At 49.0% G+C, this 24,601-nt stretch overlaps 1 protein-coding gene across 1 annotated transcript in view; it reads left to right on the forward strand.

The window, feature by feature from the left end:
• LOC144721291 (voltage-dependent T-type calcium channel subunit alpha-1H-like) overlaps positions 1-24,379 on the forward strand; it is a 270,667-nt gene extending 246,288 nt beyond the window's left edge. Inside the window, exons 23-34 of the mRNA XM_078598797.1 lie at positions 9,052-9,177; positions 10,365-10,454; positions 13,820-14,012; positions 14,833-14,984; positions 15,650-15,759; positions 16,833-16,966; positions 17,218-17,288; positions 18,083-18,161; positions 19,043-19,161; positions 21,004-21,504; positions 22,740-22,980; positions 24,170-24,379. Coding sequence (XP_078454923.1) covers positions 9,052-9,177; positions 10,365-10,454; positions 13,820-14,012; positions 14,833-14,984; positions 15,650-15,759; positions 16,833-16,966; positions 17,218-17,288; positions 18,083-18,161; positions 19,043-19,161; positions 21,004-21,504; positions 22,740-22,980; positions 24,170-24,321 — 1,968 coding nt within the window. The 3' untranslated portion in view covers positions 24,322-24,379. The remainder of the gene's footprint in view (positions 1-9,051; positions 9,178-10,364; positions 10,455-13,819; positions 14,013-14,832; positions 14,985-15,649; positions 15,760-16,832; positions 16,967-17,217; positions 17,289-18,082; positions 18,162-19,042; positions 19,162-21,003; positions 21,505-22,739; positions 22,981-24,169) is intronic.
• The last annotated feature ends 222 nt before the right edge of the window (positions 24,380-24,601 follow it).

Here is a 24,601-nt window from a genome sequence, read left to right on the forward strand (position 1 = left end):
ATCTCCCGTGTAGCCCATAACAGGCTGCTAGGCAAGTATAGCAGGCATCTGTTAAGGCCAGCATGTCACACGAGGGGGGAGGTGTGGCCAATACCGAAAGAAATTAGTTTTCAATTTAGATTTAAAAGTGCATAACTCAAGTGGCTTCTGTGAGATCAAACGCGAACCGGCCAGTGTGCTGTGTGTATATATATTGAGCTTCTTTCGCACCATACATAGCCAACCCTGCTAAACAGAGGTGCGGGGGAAGGACAACAAACTAAACAGAAAAATCAGTTCGAAAGAAATTAGTTTTCAATATAGATTTAAAAGTGCATAGCTCCGGAGAGCGGCTTCCTAATATTAGAAGGAAGAGCGTTCCAGACGGCCGCAGAAGCGCATCGGAAAGTGCACGATACAGTGACCGCCTTTGTTCGATGTTTAACCAAAAGCCACTGCAAGAATGACCGGAGTTCACGTGATGGTTTATGCTCCTTGACGAGATCAACAAGGTATTGCTGGCATGGATTGACTGACTGAGATGACTGGCAGATGCACCACCTGGACGCCCCACTGTGCCAACCAGCTGCGTTTTAGTGGCTCGGCGCTACGTGACACATGTGTGGGCTTGTGTCTCTGTATTGGTGGTAATTTACTTGTGTAACCAAGAAATCCTCACTCCCAGCAATAAACAATAATCTCTGAGCTATCTAATAAGCTTTGATCTACTTATTTGACGGTAAAGAATGTGTGCAATTGATAGCAAGAATATAAAGATATATACCTCGTAAAATAGTGGATACCTTTCCAGGGCCATACCAAATATTTTATCATCCTGAATATATTTTATTTTTCCAATGAATACATTTAGGACAAAAAAGAATGATACAAATAACATAACATGATACAAATAACACGTGGCTTGGCTCTCCAACACACCGGTGTGCTGTACTAGTGACAAATTGGCCATGTTCTGTTTACGTGACGACCCTTACTAGTTGGCTGTGTCGGGTGGTGGTGGGTTTTAACGACACATATATTTACACGATATGACCCAAAAAAAACCTCTTATGGATTTTATTGGTCGCGAAAGCTTACGTGTTAAACTAACATGTTCTTATTCTTGGTTCTAAATCCAAATTTAACATCTTCTTGTCCGTACAATCCTAGTAAATTCCTTGCCACCTTCTAATTGTACACCCATTCATTGTATGTCTACATCCGGCGAAATCATTCATTCGCTTGACAATCTACCTCCAACCGACGCAATCGACTGGCAATTAATTTGCGCCAGCGAGGCACAAAGCTGATTATTTCTCTCCCTCCTGATGCACGCGGAGAGGACATGTGGGGAATATGGACGTGGTGGAGTTGGCGGTTGTGTAGCCAGCGCCACCCCCCCCCCCTCCCGCGTTGAATTAGTTGCCAATTTCCACGCACGGACCGCAGCTAATTTGCACACTAAAAACTCCGGCACGGACTTATCGATGAATTGATCTGCAACCACAAGGAGGTCGCTTCTCAATGTGAAAGACTAAGACAAGAGGGGTGCGGGAAATTAATAGACGGGATTGTTTTAAATGGCGGCATAAATGGTTCGGCTGTAAAAGATTCATTGATTTCTGTATTTAGGAGGAGGCTGCGTCAAGCCACTTAATAAATGTTTCATTTTCGTTGAAAGTAAAGGCAGACCAGCAACTGCGGCAAGTATTTTGATCAGCGTCAATGATTGATCCAGAAAAGCCTCGATGAGGCCGAAGACTCTCATTTTGGGGGGAGTCCTGCATTGGAACGTTCGGCTAATTCCATTAAGGAGTGATTTTGCATGTGCTAAGTTTCTGAAATCGAATGAGATCAGGCACATTCAATGTGATTTGGTCATTGGCAAACTGGTTGCTGTTTTGCAATTTCCTGGCTTTACAAAATTTCCACCCTGAGTTAAGCACTCTGCCAACAGTACCACTTGGCCCGATTTTGTTATGTGACTTCAAATCCATACTTTGATGTACTTTAATATCCATATTCCAATATACTACAATGTCCTTACTCTTACGTGCTCTAATAGTCGTACTGCACTTTGATGCACTCTAATACTTGTCCTATAATGTAGTCTTACTCAGTGAAGGTGCCCCAAACACGTGTACTATGTGTACTTTAATGCACCGTCATCGCCAGACTGCGAAATGGAAATGTTGAAAATCCTGAAATGAAACATATTCATCCTGCAGCAGCCCATGGTCACTGCCATTTCCCCTGTGCGGAAAACATCGTGGGATAGGAAGAGGAACCGTTCTGAGAAGCGCCGGTACCACGTGGGTCTGCAAAGTGGCAGTATGGTGCCGCGGTGGCGAGATGTTAACTACCTCGCCTGGTACGCAGGAGGTCGTGGGTTCAATCCCGACACTGACGATGCCTGTTGTATATTTGGAGTTTGCACGTTCTCCCCATGGTCACGGGGATTTTTCTCCGGGTCCTCCGATTATTCCCTCCACATTTAGAAACGTGCGTTGAGAGTGTTTGGCTGCTCGAAATGTCCACGTGATAAGCCACTTAATTCTAGATTTGAAGCTTTCGTGACTGCAAGGATTCATACTCTTTGCTTTTTTCGGTAAAGTCACGTAGGTAAAAAATAAAATAAAATGAATGAAAACAACTAAATTAAATCACGACGTTTCGGAGGCAACACAAGCTTCTGTCTTCAGGTGGAACCGTTACAGCGACTTTGGCTGTAACAGCGACTTTGGCTCGATTTAATTTAGTTGTTTTCATTTACTTTATTTTATTTTTTACTTCCGTGACTTTACCAAAAAAACAAAGAGTATAAGCCGCTTCGTTGAGCAATAATTTGCGACCAGGTCACCTTTGAAGAAGAACTAAGTATTAGTACTCTAAAATGTGCGTGTGCTCGAATGTACTCCAATGCTTTTGGTACGATGTATTCTTAAATTCGCAATGTACTCTTAAAATCGCAACGGTATATACTTTATATTTTTGGTTCTTTCGGTAAAGTCACGTAGAAGGGAAATAATAAAATCTATATATATAAAACAATAAAATTATCACGACGTTTCGACTGCAACACAAGCAATCATCATCAGGTGTGAAATCCACAGCATTAAAATTTGAAAAAAGCGATTTGGCAGTTGGTCAGATGGACGAGTCATCTATGTTCGGAAAAGAGGAGGGGGGAGAAGAAGAGAATGGAATGCAATCAATTAAGACCCGAAATGGTTTATAAAATCCTTCCAATGATTGCTAAGCCAGAATCCATCTTCTCGGTTGAAATTGTCTGTGTTTGTATATGTGGATCGCCTCATGAACGAATCTCTCATGGTAGCCAGATGGCTTGCAGAGAACCTCTGTCTTGGAGAAGTCAATGTCATGTGAGCCCACTGAATTTTAACAGTGATCTGCCACGGCCGAGGTGTTGGTCCTACCGTGTTTTAGGTCTGCTTTGTGCTCACGGATGCGGTCTGAGACATGTCGTTTGGTTTCTCCAATGTAACTAAGTTTGTAGACGCCAGGGTATGTCCGGAATCACACCCTTTACAGACGGAACCAGATCACGCATTTTATGTAATGTGTTGAATCGGACCTGGATCTTGTGTTTATTCCAGATTTTGGAGATCTTTTTTGTGATCCCCGCAATGTAGGGTAAGGTGATGGTTTTGAATGGCTCCTCAAGAGGGTCCTTCTTCATGGTTGGAGTGATGGCTTTGCGGATATATACTTTACCGCGTGTACTTTAATGAGCCACTTTAGTCCAAGTTTAAAGGTTCGAGTTTCACGATGACCCTCAAGTGAATGATCACAGCAACGGTTTTCGCAACTATGAGCTTCCATTATGGGCAATTGCACAGGGAAAAAATGTACCCACAATTATCTGCATTTTCACAGTGAGTGGTCACAGAGTTATCTGTAGTCGAGCCCCGTGGGTCTAATTCGGGTGACCTTGTATAAAACATGAGAAGAGAAATATTTTTTTAAATTAATGATGGTAATTTCATCAGTTATGGCTGAGCGTTTGACGTATTTCGGGGTTCGTACTCCTCCCCCGGGGAGACTTAATTTCACTTCCGCAAGACAGACATGCGTCGGGGACATTTCTAATTTTAAAATGTACTTTTAGACGTTGTTGTTGCTGATGCGAGGTTATTATTCTGATTATCTTCACGAGCATTTTCAAATATTGCGTGACAGTACAGCAAGTGAATGGATCGATTTCAGGGGGCAAAATCCATAATTGTTCTGTACAAAGGCAAAGATCTCCCATATAGCCATGACACAGACTGTTGAGGCAAGTGCTGTTAGCGAGCACCTATGAAGGCCGGCACTGCACACGAGGGTGTGGGTGGACAGAAACACGCGCGGCCACATCTGTCTCCCCAGTGGCGATATTTACACACCGCACCAGGTACCCAATTGAGGCTGAGTCGACGTAGGGGAGGCCCAGGACTGATTCAGAAAATCGTCACTGGTGTTGGCCATGAGCGGGAATCGAACTCGGGTTGCAGATCATGAACCGTTGCACTACCGCTCCCCACCATTAACCATTGCACTACTATTCCCCACCGTTAACTGTTGCACTACCGCTCCCCACCGTTAACTGTTGCACTACCACTCCCCACCGTTAACTGTTGCACTACCGCTCCCCACCGTTAACTGTTGCACTACCACTCCCCACCGTTAACTGTTGCACTACCACTCCCCACCGTTAACCGTTGCACTACCGCTCCCCACCATTAACCGTTGCACTACCGCTCCCCACCGTTAACTGTTGCACTACCGCTCCCCACCGTTAACTGTTGCACTACCGCTCCCCACCGTTAACTGTTGCACTACCGCTCCCCACCGTTAACCGTTGCACTACCGCTCCCCACCATTAACCGTTGCACTACCGCTCCCCACCGTTAACTGTTGCACTACCGCTCCCCACCGTTAACCGTTGCACTACCGCTCCCCACCATTAACTGTTGCACTACCGCTCCCCACCGTTAACTGTTGCACTACCGCTCCCCACCATTAACTGTTGCACTACCGCTCCCCACCGTTAACTGTTGCACTACCGCTCCCCACCGTTAACTGTTGCACTACCGCTCCCCACCGTTAACCGTTGCACTACCGCTCCCCACCATTAACTGTTGCACTACCACCGCTCACCTCTGTTCTGTACTGCCCCCCCTCCACCCTTTCACCAACGGCCGTGGATTGATTGAAAATAGGGCTGTGAGTGTGTGTGCTCATGCATGTTGAACTTCTCTCGCACTCTACGTCGCCATCCGTGCTAATCGGAGGTGCAGGGGAAGGGCAAGAGACGAAACACACAAAAACATTGAAACATTTCCAGGATGCATCGACAAAAACACTGGTGGTGGTGATGATCTGCATTATCCAGGCCTAAATGGGTGCTCACTAAATGCATTCGCTCTTGCACACTTCTTTGTCCTTGTTGGTTTTAATATAATAGTGAATGGATTTAGCAAATTTGCATACGCATTAATTATGAAAGTTATTCCACTCAAGTGAACACAGAGCATTGATTAAGAATTAAGTGAATTTTAATTTGGCAAGAATTTGACTCATTTCAAACATCTGCTTGCGTTTAATTGCAAAGCCCCGAGTAATACAGCAGATGTTCATTTCGCAGGTACAAAGCAGGTGGTGGGTAAATGTTTTATGACATTATGAAGCTGTGTGGACATGATGTAGCTCATTGTGTAGAGCCACGCCTCGACAATCATCACCATCACCATTCCACCAGGATGGACAAATTGAGGCACCGCCATTTGAGGCTGCACTACTTGGGGCAGAGTTTGTTGACAGTGGGAGATGTTGTGTTAGTTACGGACATGCCTGGGCCCGTCATAGGAACGTGAAATTCACACCGCTGGCTCAGACCTGATTACGGGACATGAGCAATCCTCGATTGTTCGTTTGCAAAGCTGTAATGCATTCAGAGTGAAATCACAGGAGGATCACAGCATGAAGGTGGAATGCCTAATCATGTTAAAATATTTGCATCAAAGTTGCAGCACTTAGTTAATTAATGAATCACTCCATTTCATCACGCTTCGTCTTTGAGAGCCAACATGAAGTATATTCCCAGGTCTGCCTTAGAAAATAGATTCGTGTTTTATTTTGGCATTAAGCAACTTTTAACACTGACATTAGTTTTGGTTTGCAGAATACAGTGGTACAATTCTTGCTTAAAACTTGTGCTCATTCAAACCGGCGAATCACTCGTATTCACTGTGTTCCCACTGCATTTCCAGCACCGACAACATGGATCCTTCCTCAGCTGGTCCCCATTCGTACCATCTGCACCCTTTTATCCAAAGCCATATCTAGACAGTTCTCCGGGTAACTAATCCGTGTATTTACATGAAGCTCAGCACCTCCAATAATTACACAGCCTTAAAATATGGGGGTCCACTGCCTTCGAGAAAAAGGGCCATTGCCCAAAGCGTCGTATTATTATTATTTTACATTTTTTCTTTCAATGCCACAGGTTTATTGACGAAACACTTGGACTTCTCCACAAATCTGGCTGTCGCCTGATGAAGCTAGTTGTAATTACTGGCGAATCGTCGTACTCGGATTTTAAATGTTGTGGCTTGGCTCTCCAACACACCGGTTAGTGCTGTACTAGTGACGAATTGGCCACGTTCTCTTTACGTGACAACCCTTACTAGTTGGCTGTGTCGGGTGGTGGCGGGTTTTAACGACACATTTATATATTTACGTGATCGAACCCAAAAAAACCTCTTATGGATGATATTGGCCGCGAAAGCCTGCTACGTGCTAAACGGACTGTGTTGAGTTTATTTTGTTCATCATGCTCCTGCACCCCTGCCAATCAACAAATAATTTATCGTGTCTACATGATCTTGCCGAGTTGGTAGGTGACTGAATCAATAACAGTGTTGGCGCATTCCCATTTTCTCTTTTCCTGCTTTTGCCCCGGTTTATTATATTTGTTGAAAGAAACCGAGTTACCTGGCAGGGATCGGCCCTCTACTGTGTTTTGGAATCGATAAATCCCAAGACAGTCATTAGAGATGACGCAACTCAGTAACCACAGAATTGGACGTTGAGTTTATTGCATTGTTCTCATAAAGATGTTTAAATGTACTTTTTATAGAGTGAAAATACTGTCATCTGCATCGATGCGGGGGGGATGCTCATTCCATATCCTCTAATTCACCGTAAAACTCCTAAATTCCACTTTAATTAATGTGCTCCTGATGCTCCATAGAGCGTTTTCAAGTCCCAGTGACTCACTGCATGGCAGTCCAACCAATCCTGGCGATTCTGGAAATATTCTCAAGTGCACCACTGAGGTTTGCTGGGGTCGTTTCCACTCCGGAGCGATTTTTACTGGAAACGCTGTCATGGAATGTACTCCTCCCTGAAGGTGGATTGAAGCTCAATGAATGACACCTGGTGAGTCTGGGGGCAGATCTCAGATCTGGCGGTGCCATTTTGACGTTACGTAAAGATTCCCCTGGCATAACATCTCACAATGTCAGGCCATTTGGCGGCACTTTCTGTGATGCAACAACTTCGTGGTCCGTGCAACAACACAAGGGTGGGGGTCAGGCCATGAACTGGATGTGAAGTGACAGGCATTGCTATTGGCCATCGGCAAGGACGCACTTTTATCACACCTCGTTCATAAACTAGCGGTGTATGGATTCACCCCCCACCCTCCCCGCTGATTTGACAAATTGCCAGAATTCAGGGCCACGATTCATTTCAAGAATTGATTTTTATTTTTACATCGCAGTGAATGCTGGTACTGTACCTCCAAGTAGCCGTTGAGGTCACGTGAACCCAAAACACACAACATACACAAATCAAAAATATAGATTCTTCGTGCACACAATTTGATTGATGTATCACGAGGTTACGAATTCTCATTAAACAATGGAACGATCCTTCGTCACACCCCTGCCACAAATACGTGTGTCTGTGAGAGATGCCGTGCAGGACACAAATCGAGAGAAGGTTTTGACAACAATTCCATTGTTGTCGTTGCGTGAATCAATCTGCAACTCGGACAAGGCTACGAATACACAGCGATTGATTTATCGATTCAAATCAAATTTATGGACTTGTGTGGTGGCCCGGTGGCTGAGGGGTCAGGCTCGATGAGCCGGCACCGCTGAGGTCTGTGGAGATCACAAATCCAGGCGACAGCAGCCCGTGGTTGAAGCGGCTTTTCAGGTGGAGTGAGGATCAGCGATGGGCTGAGCCCCGTCACCGATAACCCATGCGCGCACACACACACACAAAAAAATCACCGTACTACACTTTAATTTTTGTTGCTTAATTTGCCCTATTCCAGCTCTGAGACTTCAACATTTGGTTCACGTTTCATATATGCCGTGAACACTCTTTTGCAGGGCATTAAACGGGTTGAAATTCGAAGTTTGAGTTAATTTTGTGTAATCAAGAGACCAGGATAGAGTCTCATTTGCAATCGTTACCTGGGTCACGGAATTGATGAAAGCAAGAGAAATGAATTAAAGTTTAGCAAAGAAGCAAGTAGAAATTTGCGTCGAGTGTGGATGAAGATGCCTGTTGAAGTGACGTCAGAAGTAGGTCTGTGACATCATCTTCATTGCAGAATTTGTTATTACAATTTAAAAAAAAATCTAATCATACGATGCTGAAAGCTCAATTGGAATATAATTGGGGAGGGAAGCAGGTCAAAGCAAACAAGAAATTGCATTGGCAGTGATGTACAAGCAAACCACAAACGCATAACCTTCATCATTAATAAAACATTATAATAACAAGCGCATAGAGCAAGATAATGTATGAGGAACTTTCCCTTCAACAGATTCAAACATTTTGGGCAATTACCATTTTTCACAGCGGCTATGAATTTATAAATATATTTTCTTCAGTTATAAGACCGTGTTAATGGCGATGGGGTTCGTGTTTTTTTTTTAACGAGTGGTTAATTAGTGATCAATTGATTGATTGATCAACACGGATTGCGATGTTTTGCTCGTCTCGGTGATTGAAGTTGCCTCCCCCCCCCCCGTCCGTCGCATTCTCTCGCAGCTATTCAAGGGGAAGTTCTACTACTGCGAGGGCCTGGACACCAAGAACGTCACCAACAAGTCCGACTGCCAGAGGGCCAACTACAAGTGGCTGAAACACAAGTACAACTTCGACAACCTCGGGCAGGTGTGTGAACCACCGATGAGCGCGGTTGGCTACGTACGGCGCAAACAAAGTTCAACATGCACAGCAAGGTCGAGTGCGTGAATAGTGGAGGAAAGTGTTGCACACTCGAAATGGAAGGACGTTGGGCAGGTGCTCCAAATCGAAGGCAAACACATTTATTGTGGTCAATCTGTAGAATGCAACAGCACGTGTGTCACACACAGCAATCTTCACCGAGTCGCCATTCACCATCTGGCTGGTGTACACATGCGGTTATTCAAAGACATTCCTGCGGAGGGAGCTGGTAGGAACGTTGGGTTGCTCGGTCAATGGCCAGGGTCAACGGCGGCGTGGTGTATTCCGCAAATATGCCCGACTGTGAGGGCGGGCACAAGCCGGCGTGAGTAGGTTAAACGTTGAGTTTTATAAGGGCACCACGGGGTGACCAGCCCCTCCCCACCCAGCCCCACCCCTCCCACCCCCCACCCAGCCCCACCCTCCCCACCCAGCCCCACCCTCCTCACCCAGCCCCTCCCCACCCTCCCCTCCCCACCCAGCCCCTCCCACCCTCTCCACCCAGCCCCTCCCCACCCTCCCCTCTCCACCCAACCCCACCCCTCCCATTTTTGGATGCACGACGGACGGACACAATAATCCTCTGTGGGCTAGTGGAACCACGTGGTTCCTACCAGTATAACCTCGCCAGCCACCTACAGGCCCAACTCAGTCATCACATGCTGCTGTACACACATGCATTGATGCACTGCGCAGCACATCAGGATTTTCACAGAACCCCACTTTACTCCCTTGCTGCACAATGATATAATTAATAGAGTGATCCGTTCCTAATGTGCCACAAAAGGATGAATCCAATCAAAGAGCTTCTTTGTCGTGTGCAGTGGATACCGAGGGGCACTTTACAAGTGGTTGAGAACCTGGCGACCTGCGTTCGATTCCAGTCCACGGCTCGCATCAGTGGCAAGTAGTTGTCTGACCTGGTCCTGGGCCTCCCCTAGTTCCACTCAGTGTACAAATATCAGCACTGGGAAGACAAAAGCGGCCAGGCAAGATGCTGGAAACGCAACCCCTGGTGTGCTGTGCCGGCCTTCATAGGTGCTCGCAAACAACACTTGCCCCAACAGTCTGTTAAAGGCTATACGGGAGACCCTTGTCTTTGTTTGCTAAGGCGTGTGCGCTTGTGCTTTCAGGCCCTGATGTCGCTGTTCGTTTTGTCCTCCAAGGACGGCTGGGTGAACATCATGTACACCGGTCTCGATGCCGTGGGGCTCGATCAGCAGGTACAACTCAGCTCCACTCTCATCTCCCCTCTCGCTCTCTCTCTCCCCCACACACATGGCGCTCTCGCATCTCTTGCAGCCTACGGGCAGTAGCAGCAGCAGCGGAGGTGTAACGGTCCCCGCCGCCACCCGCGCCCCTGTCGACGTGATGAATTGTCCCGATTGAGGGCCACGGTTCGGTTTGAGGATCTGTAGTAGTCCGACTCGTTTTAACCATCTCATTTGTATTGCGGTTAGTGAGCGGGTTGTCTGTGGGTGGATTTACCCGCGTTCCGGATTAATTGTGCTCGTGAAAAAAAAAGAAATAGAAACAGTAAATGTGTAAATTTTGACTTAAAGCTTTCGTGACTGCAGGAATTCATATTCTTTGGGTCTTTCGGTAAAGTCTCGTAGATAGAATCTAGATTTGAAGTTTTCGTGACTACATGGATCCATACTCGTTGGTTCTTTTGGTAAAGTCATGTAGGTATAAAATAAATTAAATCACGACGTTTCGGGCGCAACACAAGAGCCCGTCATCAGGTGACGGACGCTTGTGTTGCGCCCAAACGTCAAAGAGTATGGATCTGGGCTGTCTATAACGGGACTCTCGGCGAGCACTGGCTCAGTGAATGGAGTGCTGCTCACAGACACCCAATCCAGCACAGCCACGCCTATGACTGTACACGTGTACGCGTGTTTGCTTGTTGAAGATTGTGTTTTATACAACCACAGCAATAAACAATTGCTGAAGTGGATAGGTTCAAAGAAAATAAAAAAAAACTACTTCGTTTCGATCACAAAACAAGCGGTCGACCGCTTGTGTTGCGATCGAAACGTCGTAGTTTTTTGTTATTTTTTGTTATTTTCTTTGAACCTATCTACGTGGCTTTACCGAAAGACCCCAAGAATAGTGAATGTGTAGTGTTCCACACTCGGCATCCGCGCCTTACCCATTGGCAGCTTCTCGCTTGTGATCCACCCGATGACCAGTTACTTCAACAAACAGTCACAACGGACTGCATTCTACGTCCTCACGCCCATTCTGCATACGTCAACAAAAATGTATGTTTTCGTAGCCTTATTGGTTCATCTTTTACATTGTCTGTTTTCGTTTTAATCAGGACACTTCTTCGCCCACTGACGGCCAAATAATCCCGAGTTTACTCTGTGCGGCTCTTTAGAGATTGCTTCGTAACGTTATTTATTCATGACCGCCGTGGCGTATTCAAATGCTCTGCTGCTCTTGGAATATTACTTTTATCTGGCACTTCTTGTTATTTTAATGGCCAACCCCTGACCAGTTTACCTTGGGAGTCCAGTTTACCATGGAAATCCAGTTTACCATGGGAGTCCAGTTTACCATGGGAGTCCAGTTTACCATGGAAATCCAGTTTACCATGGGAGTCCAGTTTACCATGGAAATCCAGTTTAACATGGGAGTACAGTTTACCATGGAAATCCAGTTTACCATGGGAGTCCAGTTTACCATGGAAATCCAGTTTACCATGGGAGTCCAGTTTACCATGGAAATCCAGTTTATCACAGAAGTCCAGTTTACCATGAAAATCCAGTTCACCATGGACAGGGGTCGGCAACCTTCGGCTCCAGAGCCTCTTTAAGGGAATGTTCCGTGACGTTATTTATGAAGGACCGCCATCTTGTATTCGCCACGTGCATTGCTGCTCTTGAAATATTAAGGGGGTGGTTTTTTTTACCTAATTCGAAACAGATGTATCTTCTTGTTATTTTAGTTGCTGTCCCCTCGGCTAGGTTGACTGAGAAATATGTCTGGGTTTGGTCTACAGTGGGAAAGATGGCAATGCTATCCGTCCGAGAGGGAGGTGAAATTTCCGTGCAGACCGAGGTTTTATTTTGCGTGGCCTCTGATGTTTTTTGATGATACGATGGTTTCCTTCTGCCACCTTGTGGTGACTTCGTGTGTCTGTTCACATCATTGCTAGTGGCCCACATTGTCCACTTACCGTGCACTCACGATGTCTTTCAGTGATAATTATCTTTTGGTTCAGATTTTTTCGTACTTAAATGTTGTACATTTTTAAGTTAAACAATTGGTATAATCGTTCAGGCGTTTCGGTATAAATGACAGAGATTTTCATGCTGCTTCTCATCATGTTAGAAAATATTGATACTGCAGGTATTGCTGCTGCTGGGTGACCATGCTGCTAATTATGATGCTGTTAGTATTTCGACTGACAGTGATAATCCTGCTGCTCCTGATGATGTTGATTGCGATTTTGGTGGTGATGATAATCATGATGCATATAGCAATGCCGCCTTTGCTGTTGCTTCCAGTGATCATCGTGATGCTCATGACGAAAGATGTTTCTGACAACGATGATATTCCTGCTGATAATTATTTTTCTAACAGTGTTGATCCTGTTGCAGCTGCTGATGATTGTTCTCCTGTCGAAATCAATGTTATTGCTCATCATGAAAAGTACAATGATTCTACTGCTGTTGATGATAATTATATTTTGATAACAGTACCGCTGCTGCGGTTGATGATGATTACAGCACTGTTACTGGTGGGCACAGTGGTGCCACAGAGATTAGCTCGCCGTAATACGAACCCCGTGACCCTGATTCGTTTCCCAGGCCACAGATAATATTGGTGGCAAATATTTTTACTAAATCAGGGGGCCTTCCTTAGGCCCACTCAGCCTAAAACTTGCTGTCGTGTGTAAATATCAGCACTGGGAAGACAAAGGCCGTTCTCGTCACACCGTCACTGTGTGCTCTATTGCCGGCCTGAAGAGGAACTCACAAACAGCAATGCGATTGTAACAAGAAGGCAGCAATAACGATGATAATGTTTTATTGAAATAAAGCCCCCTTCATGCAAATCACATCTCGGAACGCGATGGAATGTGTAGCCCAGCACAGAGGTGCGGGACACCGCACACGAGGAGGAAGGCAGCCAGAACTGGCGGTACCAACAATTGCCCAAGCTCTGTGATCCTACATATGGGGGGGGGGGGGGCGGGAAATATTTTGTCTTTGTTAGCGCTGACAACGATGTTGCTCTTGCTACCGCTGTCCTAAGACAACTATTTAGAACTTTACTTTTTTTCTCATTTCTTGAGAACTGCCTTTTTTGTGTTTAGTTTGTTGTCCTTCCCCCGGCCACGTACGGTGCGAAAGAGGTCCGACATTCACACATACATAAGTGTATGCTTACTTATTGTTTTTTTTCTTCAATATAAATAGCCACAGATCCCTCCAACACCAGAAAACACCCCCCCTCACCCCACCCCACCAGACGTTGCAATGTGGAAACGTCTCGCGTGGGGTTTTAACCAGCGGATCAAACGCACGCACGCGTGAGCGCACGCGTGACGCCGTTGCCCCTCTTTCCCGGGCAGCCCGTCATCAACTACAACCCGTGGATGCTGCTCTACTTCATCTCGTTCCTGCTGCTCGTCAGCTTCTTCGTGCTCAACATGTTCGTGGGCGTCGTGGTGGAGAACTTCCACAAGTGCCGGCAGCACCAGGAGGCCGAGGAGGCTCGACTCCGCGAGGAGAAGAGGCTCAAGAGGGCCGAGAAGAAGCGACGCAGTAAGCGCATCCGGTGCCCGCCCCCCCGGGCCGTGATGACAAGGAGGATGGTGGTGGTGGTGGTGGTGATGACGATGATCGTAGTGGTGGTGGTGTTTATGATGATGCTAGTGATGAGGATGGTGATCATGGTGGTGATGACGATGATGCTGATTGTAGTGGTGGTGGTGTTTATGATGATGCTAGTGATGAGTATGATGATCATGGTGGTCATAATGACGATGCTGATCGTAGTGGTGGTGGTGTTTATGAGTATGCTAGTGATGAGCATGGTGATCATGGTGGTGATGACGATGATCGTAGTGGTGGTGGTGTTTATGAGTATGCTAGTGATGAGCATGGTGATCATGGTGGTGATGACGATGATGATGATCGTAGTGGTGGTGGTGTTTATGATGTTAGTGATGAACATGGTGATCATGGTGGTCATGATGATGATGCTGATCGTAGTAGTGGTGGTGGTGTTTATTTAATCCTGCTATTGATGAAGATGGTGGTGATAACGGTGGTGGTGCTGATGATCATCACAGTGGCACTGGTAGTGGAGATAATACAAACAGGCTACATTAGGTCGTCATGGCAATAACAGGGTTTTGTTAAGAAAACAGCTACCCTGCACACGCCCATTAATTTAAGGACACACTGTACATCTCAGTTGGTATCGTGGTACCCGTTGTGAGGATACGAGTACAGATCGAGGCCGAGCATGATTGAGCACTATCGTGAACATCATCATCATCGTGGAGATGTTGTTACTGCTGCTGCTACGGTTCCTGACGGTGGTGATTGTCGCTGTCCTTCACCCACACCGCTTCTCCAGAGGCACAGAAGAAGCCCTACTACTCCGAGTACTCGCCCGTGCGCCTCTTCATCCACTCCGTGTGCACGTCCAGCTACCTGGACATCTTCATCACCGTCTTCATCGGCCTCAACGTCCTCACCATGGCGATGGAGCACTACAACCAGCCCAAGGTGCAACGTGCACAAAGACACTGAACCCCCCCCCCCCCCCCCCCCGTGTAGCCACGAACAGGCTGTTGGGCCAGGTGCTGTTTGCGAAACACACTGTTAAGGCCGGCACCTGCACACACGAGGGGGGTGGTGGTGGTCAGCACCACGACCCGGCCCTGTTTGTCCTCCCGAAATGCTGACGTCTCACTCTCCACACCGGGTGCTCATTTGAGGCCGAGCCGGCATCGTGAGGAAGGTTCACGGCAGGTCGGGATATCGCCTGGCAGCTGACGTCACCTGTGGGCAGGCGACTGCCGGCCGTGTGCGCAATGGATCGTTGCGCGTTCGCGCGAACCACAGTGGAACTTCTCCCCCGCGCTCACACTCATGCACGCACGCGTTACTCATTTATGGCCGAGTCGGCCTTGTGGAGGCATGTCGCACACACACACGCGTGCGTGCGTGCGTACACGCACGGCAAACTCGAGCAGCCTCGAGGATTTCACTCTGTGGCACGCGGAGAGCACAAGCCTAGCAAGTCCGTCGTCATTCTCGTTTGTGGTAAAGCACCGTGGAGTGCGTCATGCTACTGGTAATTGTCCTTGCACCTCGTAACCTCACCTCGTTGTAGCCTCACCTCGTTGTAACCGCGCTCTCCTCTCGCCCGTTTCGCCGCTGGCCGACAGTCTCTGAACGAGGGCCTCAAGTACTGCAACTACGTCTTCACCTCCGTCTTCGTGCTGGAGGCGTTGCTCAAGCTGCTGGCGTTCGGGATTCGACGCTACTTCAAGGACAGGTCAGCACATGTGCCCGGGCGGCCTTTAACACAGCGGCGATGATCACGATGATGATACAACTGAATTAATTATCTGAATTAGCTTCTATGCGTCTAGATTTGTCCTCCCCTCGGTCAATTGCATAGTTATTATTTAACTTGTAACGAGCTTCCTCGAGCGCCTCGCTCGCAATGCTATTTGACTGCCCCTGTCTGTCATAGCAGTGTGGGATTTCTGCCACTGGCTCAGCCCCAGCAGTGCAGATGAATGCCACCCCCATTGCTGTTTTAAGCAGAGAGACATTTTGGTTATATCTGTACTCACAACGAGACGTTTGTCTCAATGGGCTCTTACCTGATTGAGTTTAATGAACCTCCAGTATATTGCTGGAGGTTTGCTGCCAGGGGTAGTTTTTAAATATCATACCAATGTACTCTTTGGTTCTTTCGGTAAAGTCACGTAGGTATAAAATAAAATAAATTAAATCACGACGTTTCGGGCGCAACACAAGCTTCCATCATCAGGTGGGACAACCACAGCAAGAAACGATTGCTGAAGTGGGCAAAAGGGCTGCTGTAACAAGAGGCTATATAGATAAGGGAGGGGGGAGGAGCCAGGGAGGAGTGAAAGAGAGGGGGGTGTGGGGTAGGGGGAGCGCCCCACTCCCCCTACCCCACACCCCCCTCTCTATCTCTTCTCCCTGGCTCCTCCCCCCTCTCTTATCTATATAGCCTCTTGTCACAGCAGCCCTTTTGCCCACTGCAACAGTTGTTTCTTGCTGTGGTTGTCCCACCAGATGACGGACGCTTGTGTTGGGCCCAAAACGTCGTGATTTAATTAAATTTTCTACCTACGTGACTTTACCGAAAGAACCAAAGAGTATGGATCCCTGCAGTCACGAAAACTTCTAATCTAGATCATACCGATGTATGTTCTCACGGACAACTTCGACTTCATATAAATGCGGGTCAAATTTTGAATTACCAAACACCACGCGTACTATAGTTGGGGAACGTCTGTTGTCAAATGTACATGCTAAGTGACGACGGTGGCGATGGTTTTTGTGATTGACGTTCATTTTGTACCTGTGCAGGTGGAATCAGCTCGATTTGGCCATTGTCCTCCTGTCCATCATGGGCATTATCCTGGAGGAGATTGAGATCAGTGCATCCCTGCCCATCAACCCGACCATCATCCGCATCATGAGGGTCCTGCGCATAACACGCGGTGACTCACACACTCACCTCGCACACTCACGCACACTCACGCAATCACTCACACACTTGCTTGTTCACTCACCCCGATACCAACTCACTCAATCACCCACTCGGTCGCCTACCCCCCTCGTGTGCCTTGCCGGCCTTCATAGATGCTCGCTAACAGCACTTGCCCCAACATCCTGTTCAAGGCTACACGGGGGATCTTTGTCTTTGTGCGTGTGGGTGCGTGCTTGTTTACGTGTGTGTGTGTCTACGCAGTGCTGAAGCTGGTGAAGATGGCAACGGGGATGCAGGCGCTGTTGGCAGTGGTGGTGCAAGCGCTCCCCCAGGTGAGCGCTTGCACGTGACGCGTGGCACCGGCAGTGACATGGTAAACACGCGGGCTCTGCTCGTGCCTTCATTTCCCCCACTGACAATTTTTCGGGTCGCCGCCGGACTTGAATAGGCGCGTGACTTGTCATCGCAACTAAATGAAGAGGTATGCTGGATGTGGTGTGCCAGGTGCTGTGACTAATCTCTGGCTCTATTGCCATGAAGATGTGCAGCGGTTATAACTTATAACACTCGGCTCACACTTGTATGTACGTGTGTATGTTGAACTTCTTTCGCACCGTTTGCTACCAGCCGTGCACATCGGAGGTGTGGGGGAAGGACAATAAACCAAACGGAAGAAAAAAATTACTTTTAATGAAATGGGTTCTCCAGCTAGATGATTTAAAAGTGCATAGCTCCAGTGGCTTCCTAATATCGGAAGGAAGAGCGTTCCAGACGGCCGTAGAAGCACATCTGAAACCGCGCGATGCGGCGACCGTCTTTGTCGATGGCTAACCAAAAGGCCGCCGATGCTGCGAGTTCGCTTGATGGTTTATGCTCCTTGACGAGCTCAGCAAAGCATTGTGGTTCATTTGTGGCAAGCACTTTGCGTGTGACGCCACAAGTTCAAACTCCCGCTCGTCGGTCTACCCGGAGAGCCGTCGTCCACCCAGGGTCAACACAACGAGCACCCATTTGTCAATAATGGCTATTCTCAGGATAGACTAGCCCTCGTCGTGGGAATGTAGAATTTCCACCACTCGCTGGGGGCCACCACTGGAGGTGATCCTCTTGTGTGCGTCCGCTGCAGGTGGGGAACTTGGGGCTTCTCTTTCTTCTCCTCTTCTTCATCTACGCGGCTCTGGGGGTGGAGCTCTTCGGAGGACTCAGTGAGTACACCACCTTCTCCGTCGTCAGCAATGATATCGTCGTTATCACCGTCGTGGCTAACATCGCCAGCATTGTCACCTACATCGTTATAAGCACGGTTATCAGGATCATTGTCATCATCACCGATTAACGCTACGACCGTCATGGCTAACATTGTAAGCAAATTCGCTATCACGACCACCCGCGTCATAATTCACATCACTGGAGCCTCTCCTAGCAATCGCCACCAAAAGGAACAACGCTTAACATCACTGTTATCACCCTCACAAACAACACTGTCATTGCCACGACCACAACAATCACCACCACCGTCACCATCATTGCTCTGAATGTATCATTTGTATTTTACATTTATATACGTGATGCGTGTATTTCAGTTTGCTGTTAGGGCCAGTGTTTGCTGCCCTTACCGTTTGGTGCTCACGTGCCTTCACTCCGTGTAATATGCACCCATGTTTACTCACGATGGTCAGTGCAGCTGTGTGCGTGGGCCACAGCGCTAGAAGATTAGCCACGTGAGAGTCGGGGAAGTGCGTGGGGAGTGTTGGCGCAGTGGTCGGCGCGCTGCGCCACGAGGCCGGCGACCCCGAGTTCGCTTCCCGCTCATGGCCAACACCAGCGACGATTATCTGAAGTTGTCCCGGTCAAGGGCCTCCCCTAGATTGCCTCAAGCGAGTGCCCGGTGCGATGTTTACACATCGCCACTGGGGAGACAAAGGCAACCGAGCACGGCGCTGGCCACCCACCCCCTTCGTCGTTCCCTTCAGGGCTGCTCGCTTAACAGCACTTGCCCTAGCGGTCTGTCGAGGCTACACGGCGGCATCTCTGCCTTTGCGTGGCTATTCACGGCGGTGGATGCGTGGTTGCGTGCCGGCTGCAGCTTGCGAGGACTACCCGTGCGAGGGCCTCAGCCGTCACGCCACGTTCGAGAACTTCGGCATGGCGCTGCTCACGCTGTTCCGCGTGTCTACGGGCGACAACTGGAACGGCATCATGAAGGTGTCGCCACGCGGCCTCCCGTCGACTCGGCTCCTCTCGCTAACCTCCCCCTGCCTCTCCCCCCCCCCCCTCTCATTTGCCCCTCCCCTCTCATTTTGCGTTGCTTCAATCCTCTCTTCTGTCTTACCATATCTAATTTTTTTTACGATCAGTGGAAACAAGAAGATGCTCGGTGTAGTCGACACTTTGCTTCGTTCATCATTTCGTTTTTTTTTACTTTGCTTTATGTAAACCCCCACCTCTCGCTCACTTTCTCGCTCACTCTCTCGCTCTCTCTCGCGTCTTGCCTCCTCTCTTCATTTGTTTTGCCTTGGCATTCCCCGCCCTTCTCTTTAGCTTATCTCGGCATTCTCGCGTCTCTCTCTCTCTCGGTCTCCTCTATTCTCTCTTTCTTTGTCTATGTTGTCATCCCATCTCCTCTTCCATTCTCTCCCCTGCTGTTGTCATCTTCTCTCCTCCTCCTCCTCCTCCTCTCTTATTTGTGTCTTCCGCTCTCTTGTCGTGCCCCTTTCCTCGCCCTCTCCCATTCCTCCTCCTCCTCGTCTCCCTCCTCTCTCCGCTCGCTCCCACTCCTCCTCCTCTCCTTTGCAGCTCATCATCTCCGTATCTTCCTACCTCTCTCTTTTCATCTCCCGTCTAATCCTCTCGAATCCCTCTTTATTCTCATCTATTCTCCGCGATGCATATACGGGGAACTCCTTTCGCACCGTACGTAGCCAAGGACGACGAACTAAACGCATGGACAAAAAATCGTCGCAACAACCGTCGTTACCTCCACCACGTGGATTTACAATGTGCAACTCACAACTTGGCGCAGAACTGCTCTGCGCCTTTCCCGACACGCACCCCTGGCGAAGCGGGTTCAGGCATATTTTGGAATTAATGACGCATCACTGATGTCAGGCTCTGCGGCTCGTTAGGGGTAATTGATCGCGTGCCCGGATACGGCTGTTGCCTAATTGAGAGGGGTTTGACAAACGACGGGCGAGAAAGTTTAAGGCGTTCGTCTTGGTCGCATCGCTGGGTGCGATTGTGCGGCGACATCGTGTTCACAATCTCGTTTTAAATTTAGCTGCAGGAGCTTTTTACACGCACGACTCGACTGACTCCGTCCTCACTTTATTCTTTTGGACTTTTTTTTATTATATCCCTCCTCGCGTCCCCCCACTCCGCCCCGATTTTATCCCGGTTTTGATATCGGCGGCGTCAGCATGAGATGGAGAATACAATCCAATGTGTCGAGTTTGTTGGCTACGTACGGTGCAAGAGAAGTTCAACATACATAAATACAGCATAGCACCCACCCCATGACAGGGAATGATGAGTGGAAGGAGATATCACAGAACTACTTCTGAAATATATGAAAGTGTAATTTTTCCCACACTAAGAGCAGTACTTTTTTTTTCCAAGCCCCACTGTTACAGAGATGAATTTAATCTGCATGGCAGTCGAATTTTTTTTTTTTAACGCGCAGAATTTCGCAGAAATAACCAGGCGATGTGAGACTTCAACACCCGATCGGCTTCAAGGTGCCAAGCCGGTGGCAGTAGAGCAAGCAGGCTCCTGACCTCGCAGTATAAATGTTGTGTTAGCCATTCCCTTGTACGCCCGGTGGGTTTTATCCGTGTGCGCCGGATTCCTCCCGCATGCAAAAAAACGGTCACTGAAATAAAAATTGCCAAACATCCCTTACAAAAAGCGAACCCTTGAAACTCCGTTGACGCCCTCCTGGGTAAATAAGGGTGGGGGGGGGGGCTCAGTATCGCGTCAGAGAGTGAGCACGCAATTGCAGGGCTGCACCTTCACCTCTTTGCGCGCGCCTGCCCGCCCCCACGTGCCCAGGACACGCTGCGCGAGTGCAGCAGCCTCGACCGGCAGTGCATCTCGTACCTGCCCGTCATCTCGCCCATCTACTTCGTGACGTTCGTGCTCACGGCGCAGTTCGTGCTCGTCAACGTCGTGGTGGCCGTGCTCATGAAGCACCTGGAGGACAGCGCCGAGGACGCGCACGAGGAAGAGGAGGAGGAGAACGCGGCGCGCATCGCGGCCGGGATCATCGGCGCCTCCGGCCTGCCGAGTGCCACCGCCCGCCTCCTGGGCATCGCGGTGCCCACCCCCAACCCCGGCGGCAACCCGGCGCTCGTGGCCGTCTCGTCGCCGTCGTTCTCCCCGGCGCACTTCCGCTGCATCGCGTCCTCGCCTTCCTCCTCCGCGGCGGCGGCGGCGGCGGCGCTGGCCGGGAGCAGGGGATCGAACCCTCGCCGCTCCGGGTTGGAGCTCCGCGCCGCTCGACCCCCCGGCCGGTTGAGCAGCGAGCTCACGTTCCGCAGGCCCAGCGTGGAGGCGAGTCGCGCGTCCCCCTATCGATCGTCAACGGCGGCGCTGCGGGTTAGCGTGCCGCGGCTATGAACCCGGCGAGCTAGCGAGTTGGTTAGTGACGAGTTGGTCAGTGAATTGGTGGCGCCACGGTGCTAAGATGTTTACTATCTCACCTGCTATACAGGAGAGCGTGGGTTCCATCCCGACCCTGGACCCTGATGACACCTGTATATTTGGAGCTTGCATGTCTCTTTCCCCGTCGTCACCTGGATTTTCCTCCGGGTACTCGGATTTTTCCCTCCACAATTAAAATCAACGTGCGTTCAGAGTTTATGGCTGCTATACATTTCCACGCGATGAGCCACTTTGTTGAGCTATCATTTGTGGCCAGGTCGCATCTGGAAAGATAAAAAAGTTATATACAGCTCAATGGGCTTTAGCTGGTAAAATAAAATAAAAATGGAAACGTTTTTAGTTTATAACATTTGATATTCGTACCATTCTTGGAGTGCAAGGCTACCGTGAAGGTGCAGTGTTTCACAGACACAGCCTGCGACAGTTGTATAGCAAGGGGCGATGTTGCCGAGTGTCAACCGTTTGAGTTGCTTGTGGGTAACTTCTACGAATTTTGGCAACTTCGGACCATAATGCCGGCACACAGTTGGAGCTACTCGTTTCAAATGACGTCATGCGACCAATCGCGAACACTGTTCTTGTTAATTCGACGGCAGCAATAACCAGGGCGGCCTGCCGGTTCGAACCACGAACCTCTACAATAAGCGGCGAATGCGCTACCGTGGGCCTTGGCCGCGATATCTGAACGTTGATCGAAACGGCCAATGCACACATGTGTACAAAAAGACAATGACAAATATCCCCTGTGTAGCCTTAACCGACTGTTGGGGCAAGTGCTGTTAGCGAGCACCTATGAAGGCCGGCATGGCACACGAGGGCGTCGGTGGCCAGCAACCACGCCTGGTGGCAATATTGTGATAAATATTGCCACACACGTGTACACACACACGCACTCACACACACATACGGTTAACACACTATGCGCTAGAGATGCATTACCATTGCCTGCGTCGTCAGCCATTTTTTATATACTTGTTTCCTGTTTCGGGCAGCGTTATTGACGAATATGTGGCGCTCGTCATTTGTGCTTGCGCGCCACTGCCAACGCAGTATTACAGGCGCGCTCTACGCATATTTGACGTGTGTGCGTGTGCACGCGCGCGTGATATGCTTCCCCACCGCAGAGCGTGGACGACGGCTCCCGGCTCGAGACGCTGGGGGAGCAGACACTGCTGCTGCCCGCGGTGCGGCACGTCGAGGTCAGCCGAGCCCTCTCGCTGCCCAGTGATGCCCTCGCGAGCACGCCCGACTCTCAGCAGCAGCAGCAGCAGCTGCAGCAACAGCAACAGGAGCAGCAGCAGCAGGGAGCCTCTGAGAACAGCAGAATGCCGGAGGTGGAACCAAATCGGGCGGCTAAGAAATCAGGTGAGCGTCCAGGAGGAAGCGATGCATCAGAAGTTTCCGGGTGGGGAAAGGGTAATGACGAAGGCGTGGACATGCAATGCCCTGCTCGCTCCACTGCTGGTGGAAGGGCCCCCACGAGAAGGAGCTCCAGAGAGCCTCTCTAGAGGACTGTTGGCTTCTCCGTTCCACGCCGAGCAAACATCTTCAAAAATGTGGTGTACCCCACCGAACCCAGTCTGCAGATTGCGTGGACATGGGCCCTGGGGGTGGGGGGGGGTGCCATTTAAGAAACCTGCCCCATTGTTTCAACTGAGAAATCAAATAGAAATGCAGACCTTTGCAATGGGTTCAGTGGGGTTGACCATTACACCATGGCTGCTTTGACCGAGTGGCTCAGAGGACAAATATAAATAATAACGTACAGCCCTGTGTCAATCCCACCGCTGGGACGAAGGCCTGCCTGTCCTATGCGATTAGACAAAATACGGCTGCGCTGGGTGGCGCGTGTGCGTAAGGTGGGAGAGGTCCAATTACCGAGACGGGCGTTAGAAGCAGTCACCAAGAGTCTGGCGACCAAAGAAACGACAAGAACTACGATGATGGGAGACTGTGAGGGCAGATTGTAGAGGTTGCTGGACACACCCTAGAGCTCCTAGAGGTCACTGAACAGATCCTAGTGGTCACTGGACAGATCCTAGAGGTCACTGGACAAATCCTAGAGGCCGCTGGACAGATTTTAGAGGTCTTATAGGTCACTGGACAGATCCTAGAGGTCAGATCCTAGAGGTCGTGTGTCAAATGTGCAGCAGTAGCTGCGGGATCTGGCGTCTTCATCTTGCACTGAGAGTCGTGCACAAGCACAAATGAAAATAAATACATTAGCAAAATATAGCCGCATTCATCATTGCCAGTGCCCTGCAACAGAAACATGGAAAATAGGCTGACATTTTGGAAACTGTCCCTTCTTCTTCAAAGCAAAAGCCAAACAAACAGCCTGATTATAGGGATTCCACCAGTACCAGTGATACTGTTGATATTGCTCATGATGATACTTATCATGATAATCCTCATGCAGATGATGCTGTTGCTGATCATGATGAAGTTGTTAGTGTTGCTGATGTTGATGACGATTGCTCTTGCTGATAATGATAATGCATTTGCTCCTGCTGCATCCGATGACGATGTTGATGTCATTGCGCCTCTGTGGCAGATTCCATGGCAGCCTGTGGCATGGCAGCGGCAGAGGTGACACCGTCAAGCTCAGCCAGTGACCGCAATGGTGGACCTGTGACACAGGAGGTTGAGGTTTGTGCCCCTGCTGTGACACCACCTTCATCATCATCCCCAACATTATCATTGTAGTGGGTCAATATGCATCACCCGTCGTTACCACCACCGCTCACCACCGCCATGTGTGTGGTTCACGCTGTACGATGCAATCTGCCACTTTCGCTTGTTGTGTCATCGATAATCGCCTGGCGTGGTGAAGTGTGGTTAAACATGCCCCGTGACTGACACGGCATGATGAGGCCTTCATAAGGCAGTGGACAGCAATGTGTTTTTTTTCTAATACTGGATATATATATTCTTATACGGTGTATTAATGGGTTACCTCGTGAACAATCACTTTTAAAGCTCTCAC

This window comes from Lampetra planeri, chromosome 1, assembly GCF_965212315.1.
Source record: "Lampetra planeri chromosome 1, kcLamPlan1.2.h2, whole genome shotgun sequence".
NCBI classification, from domain to species: Eukaryota; Metazoa; Chordata; class Hyperoartia; order Petromyzontiformes; family Petromyzontidae; genus Lampetra; species Lampetra planeri.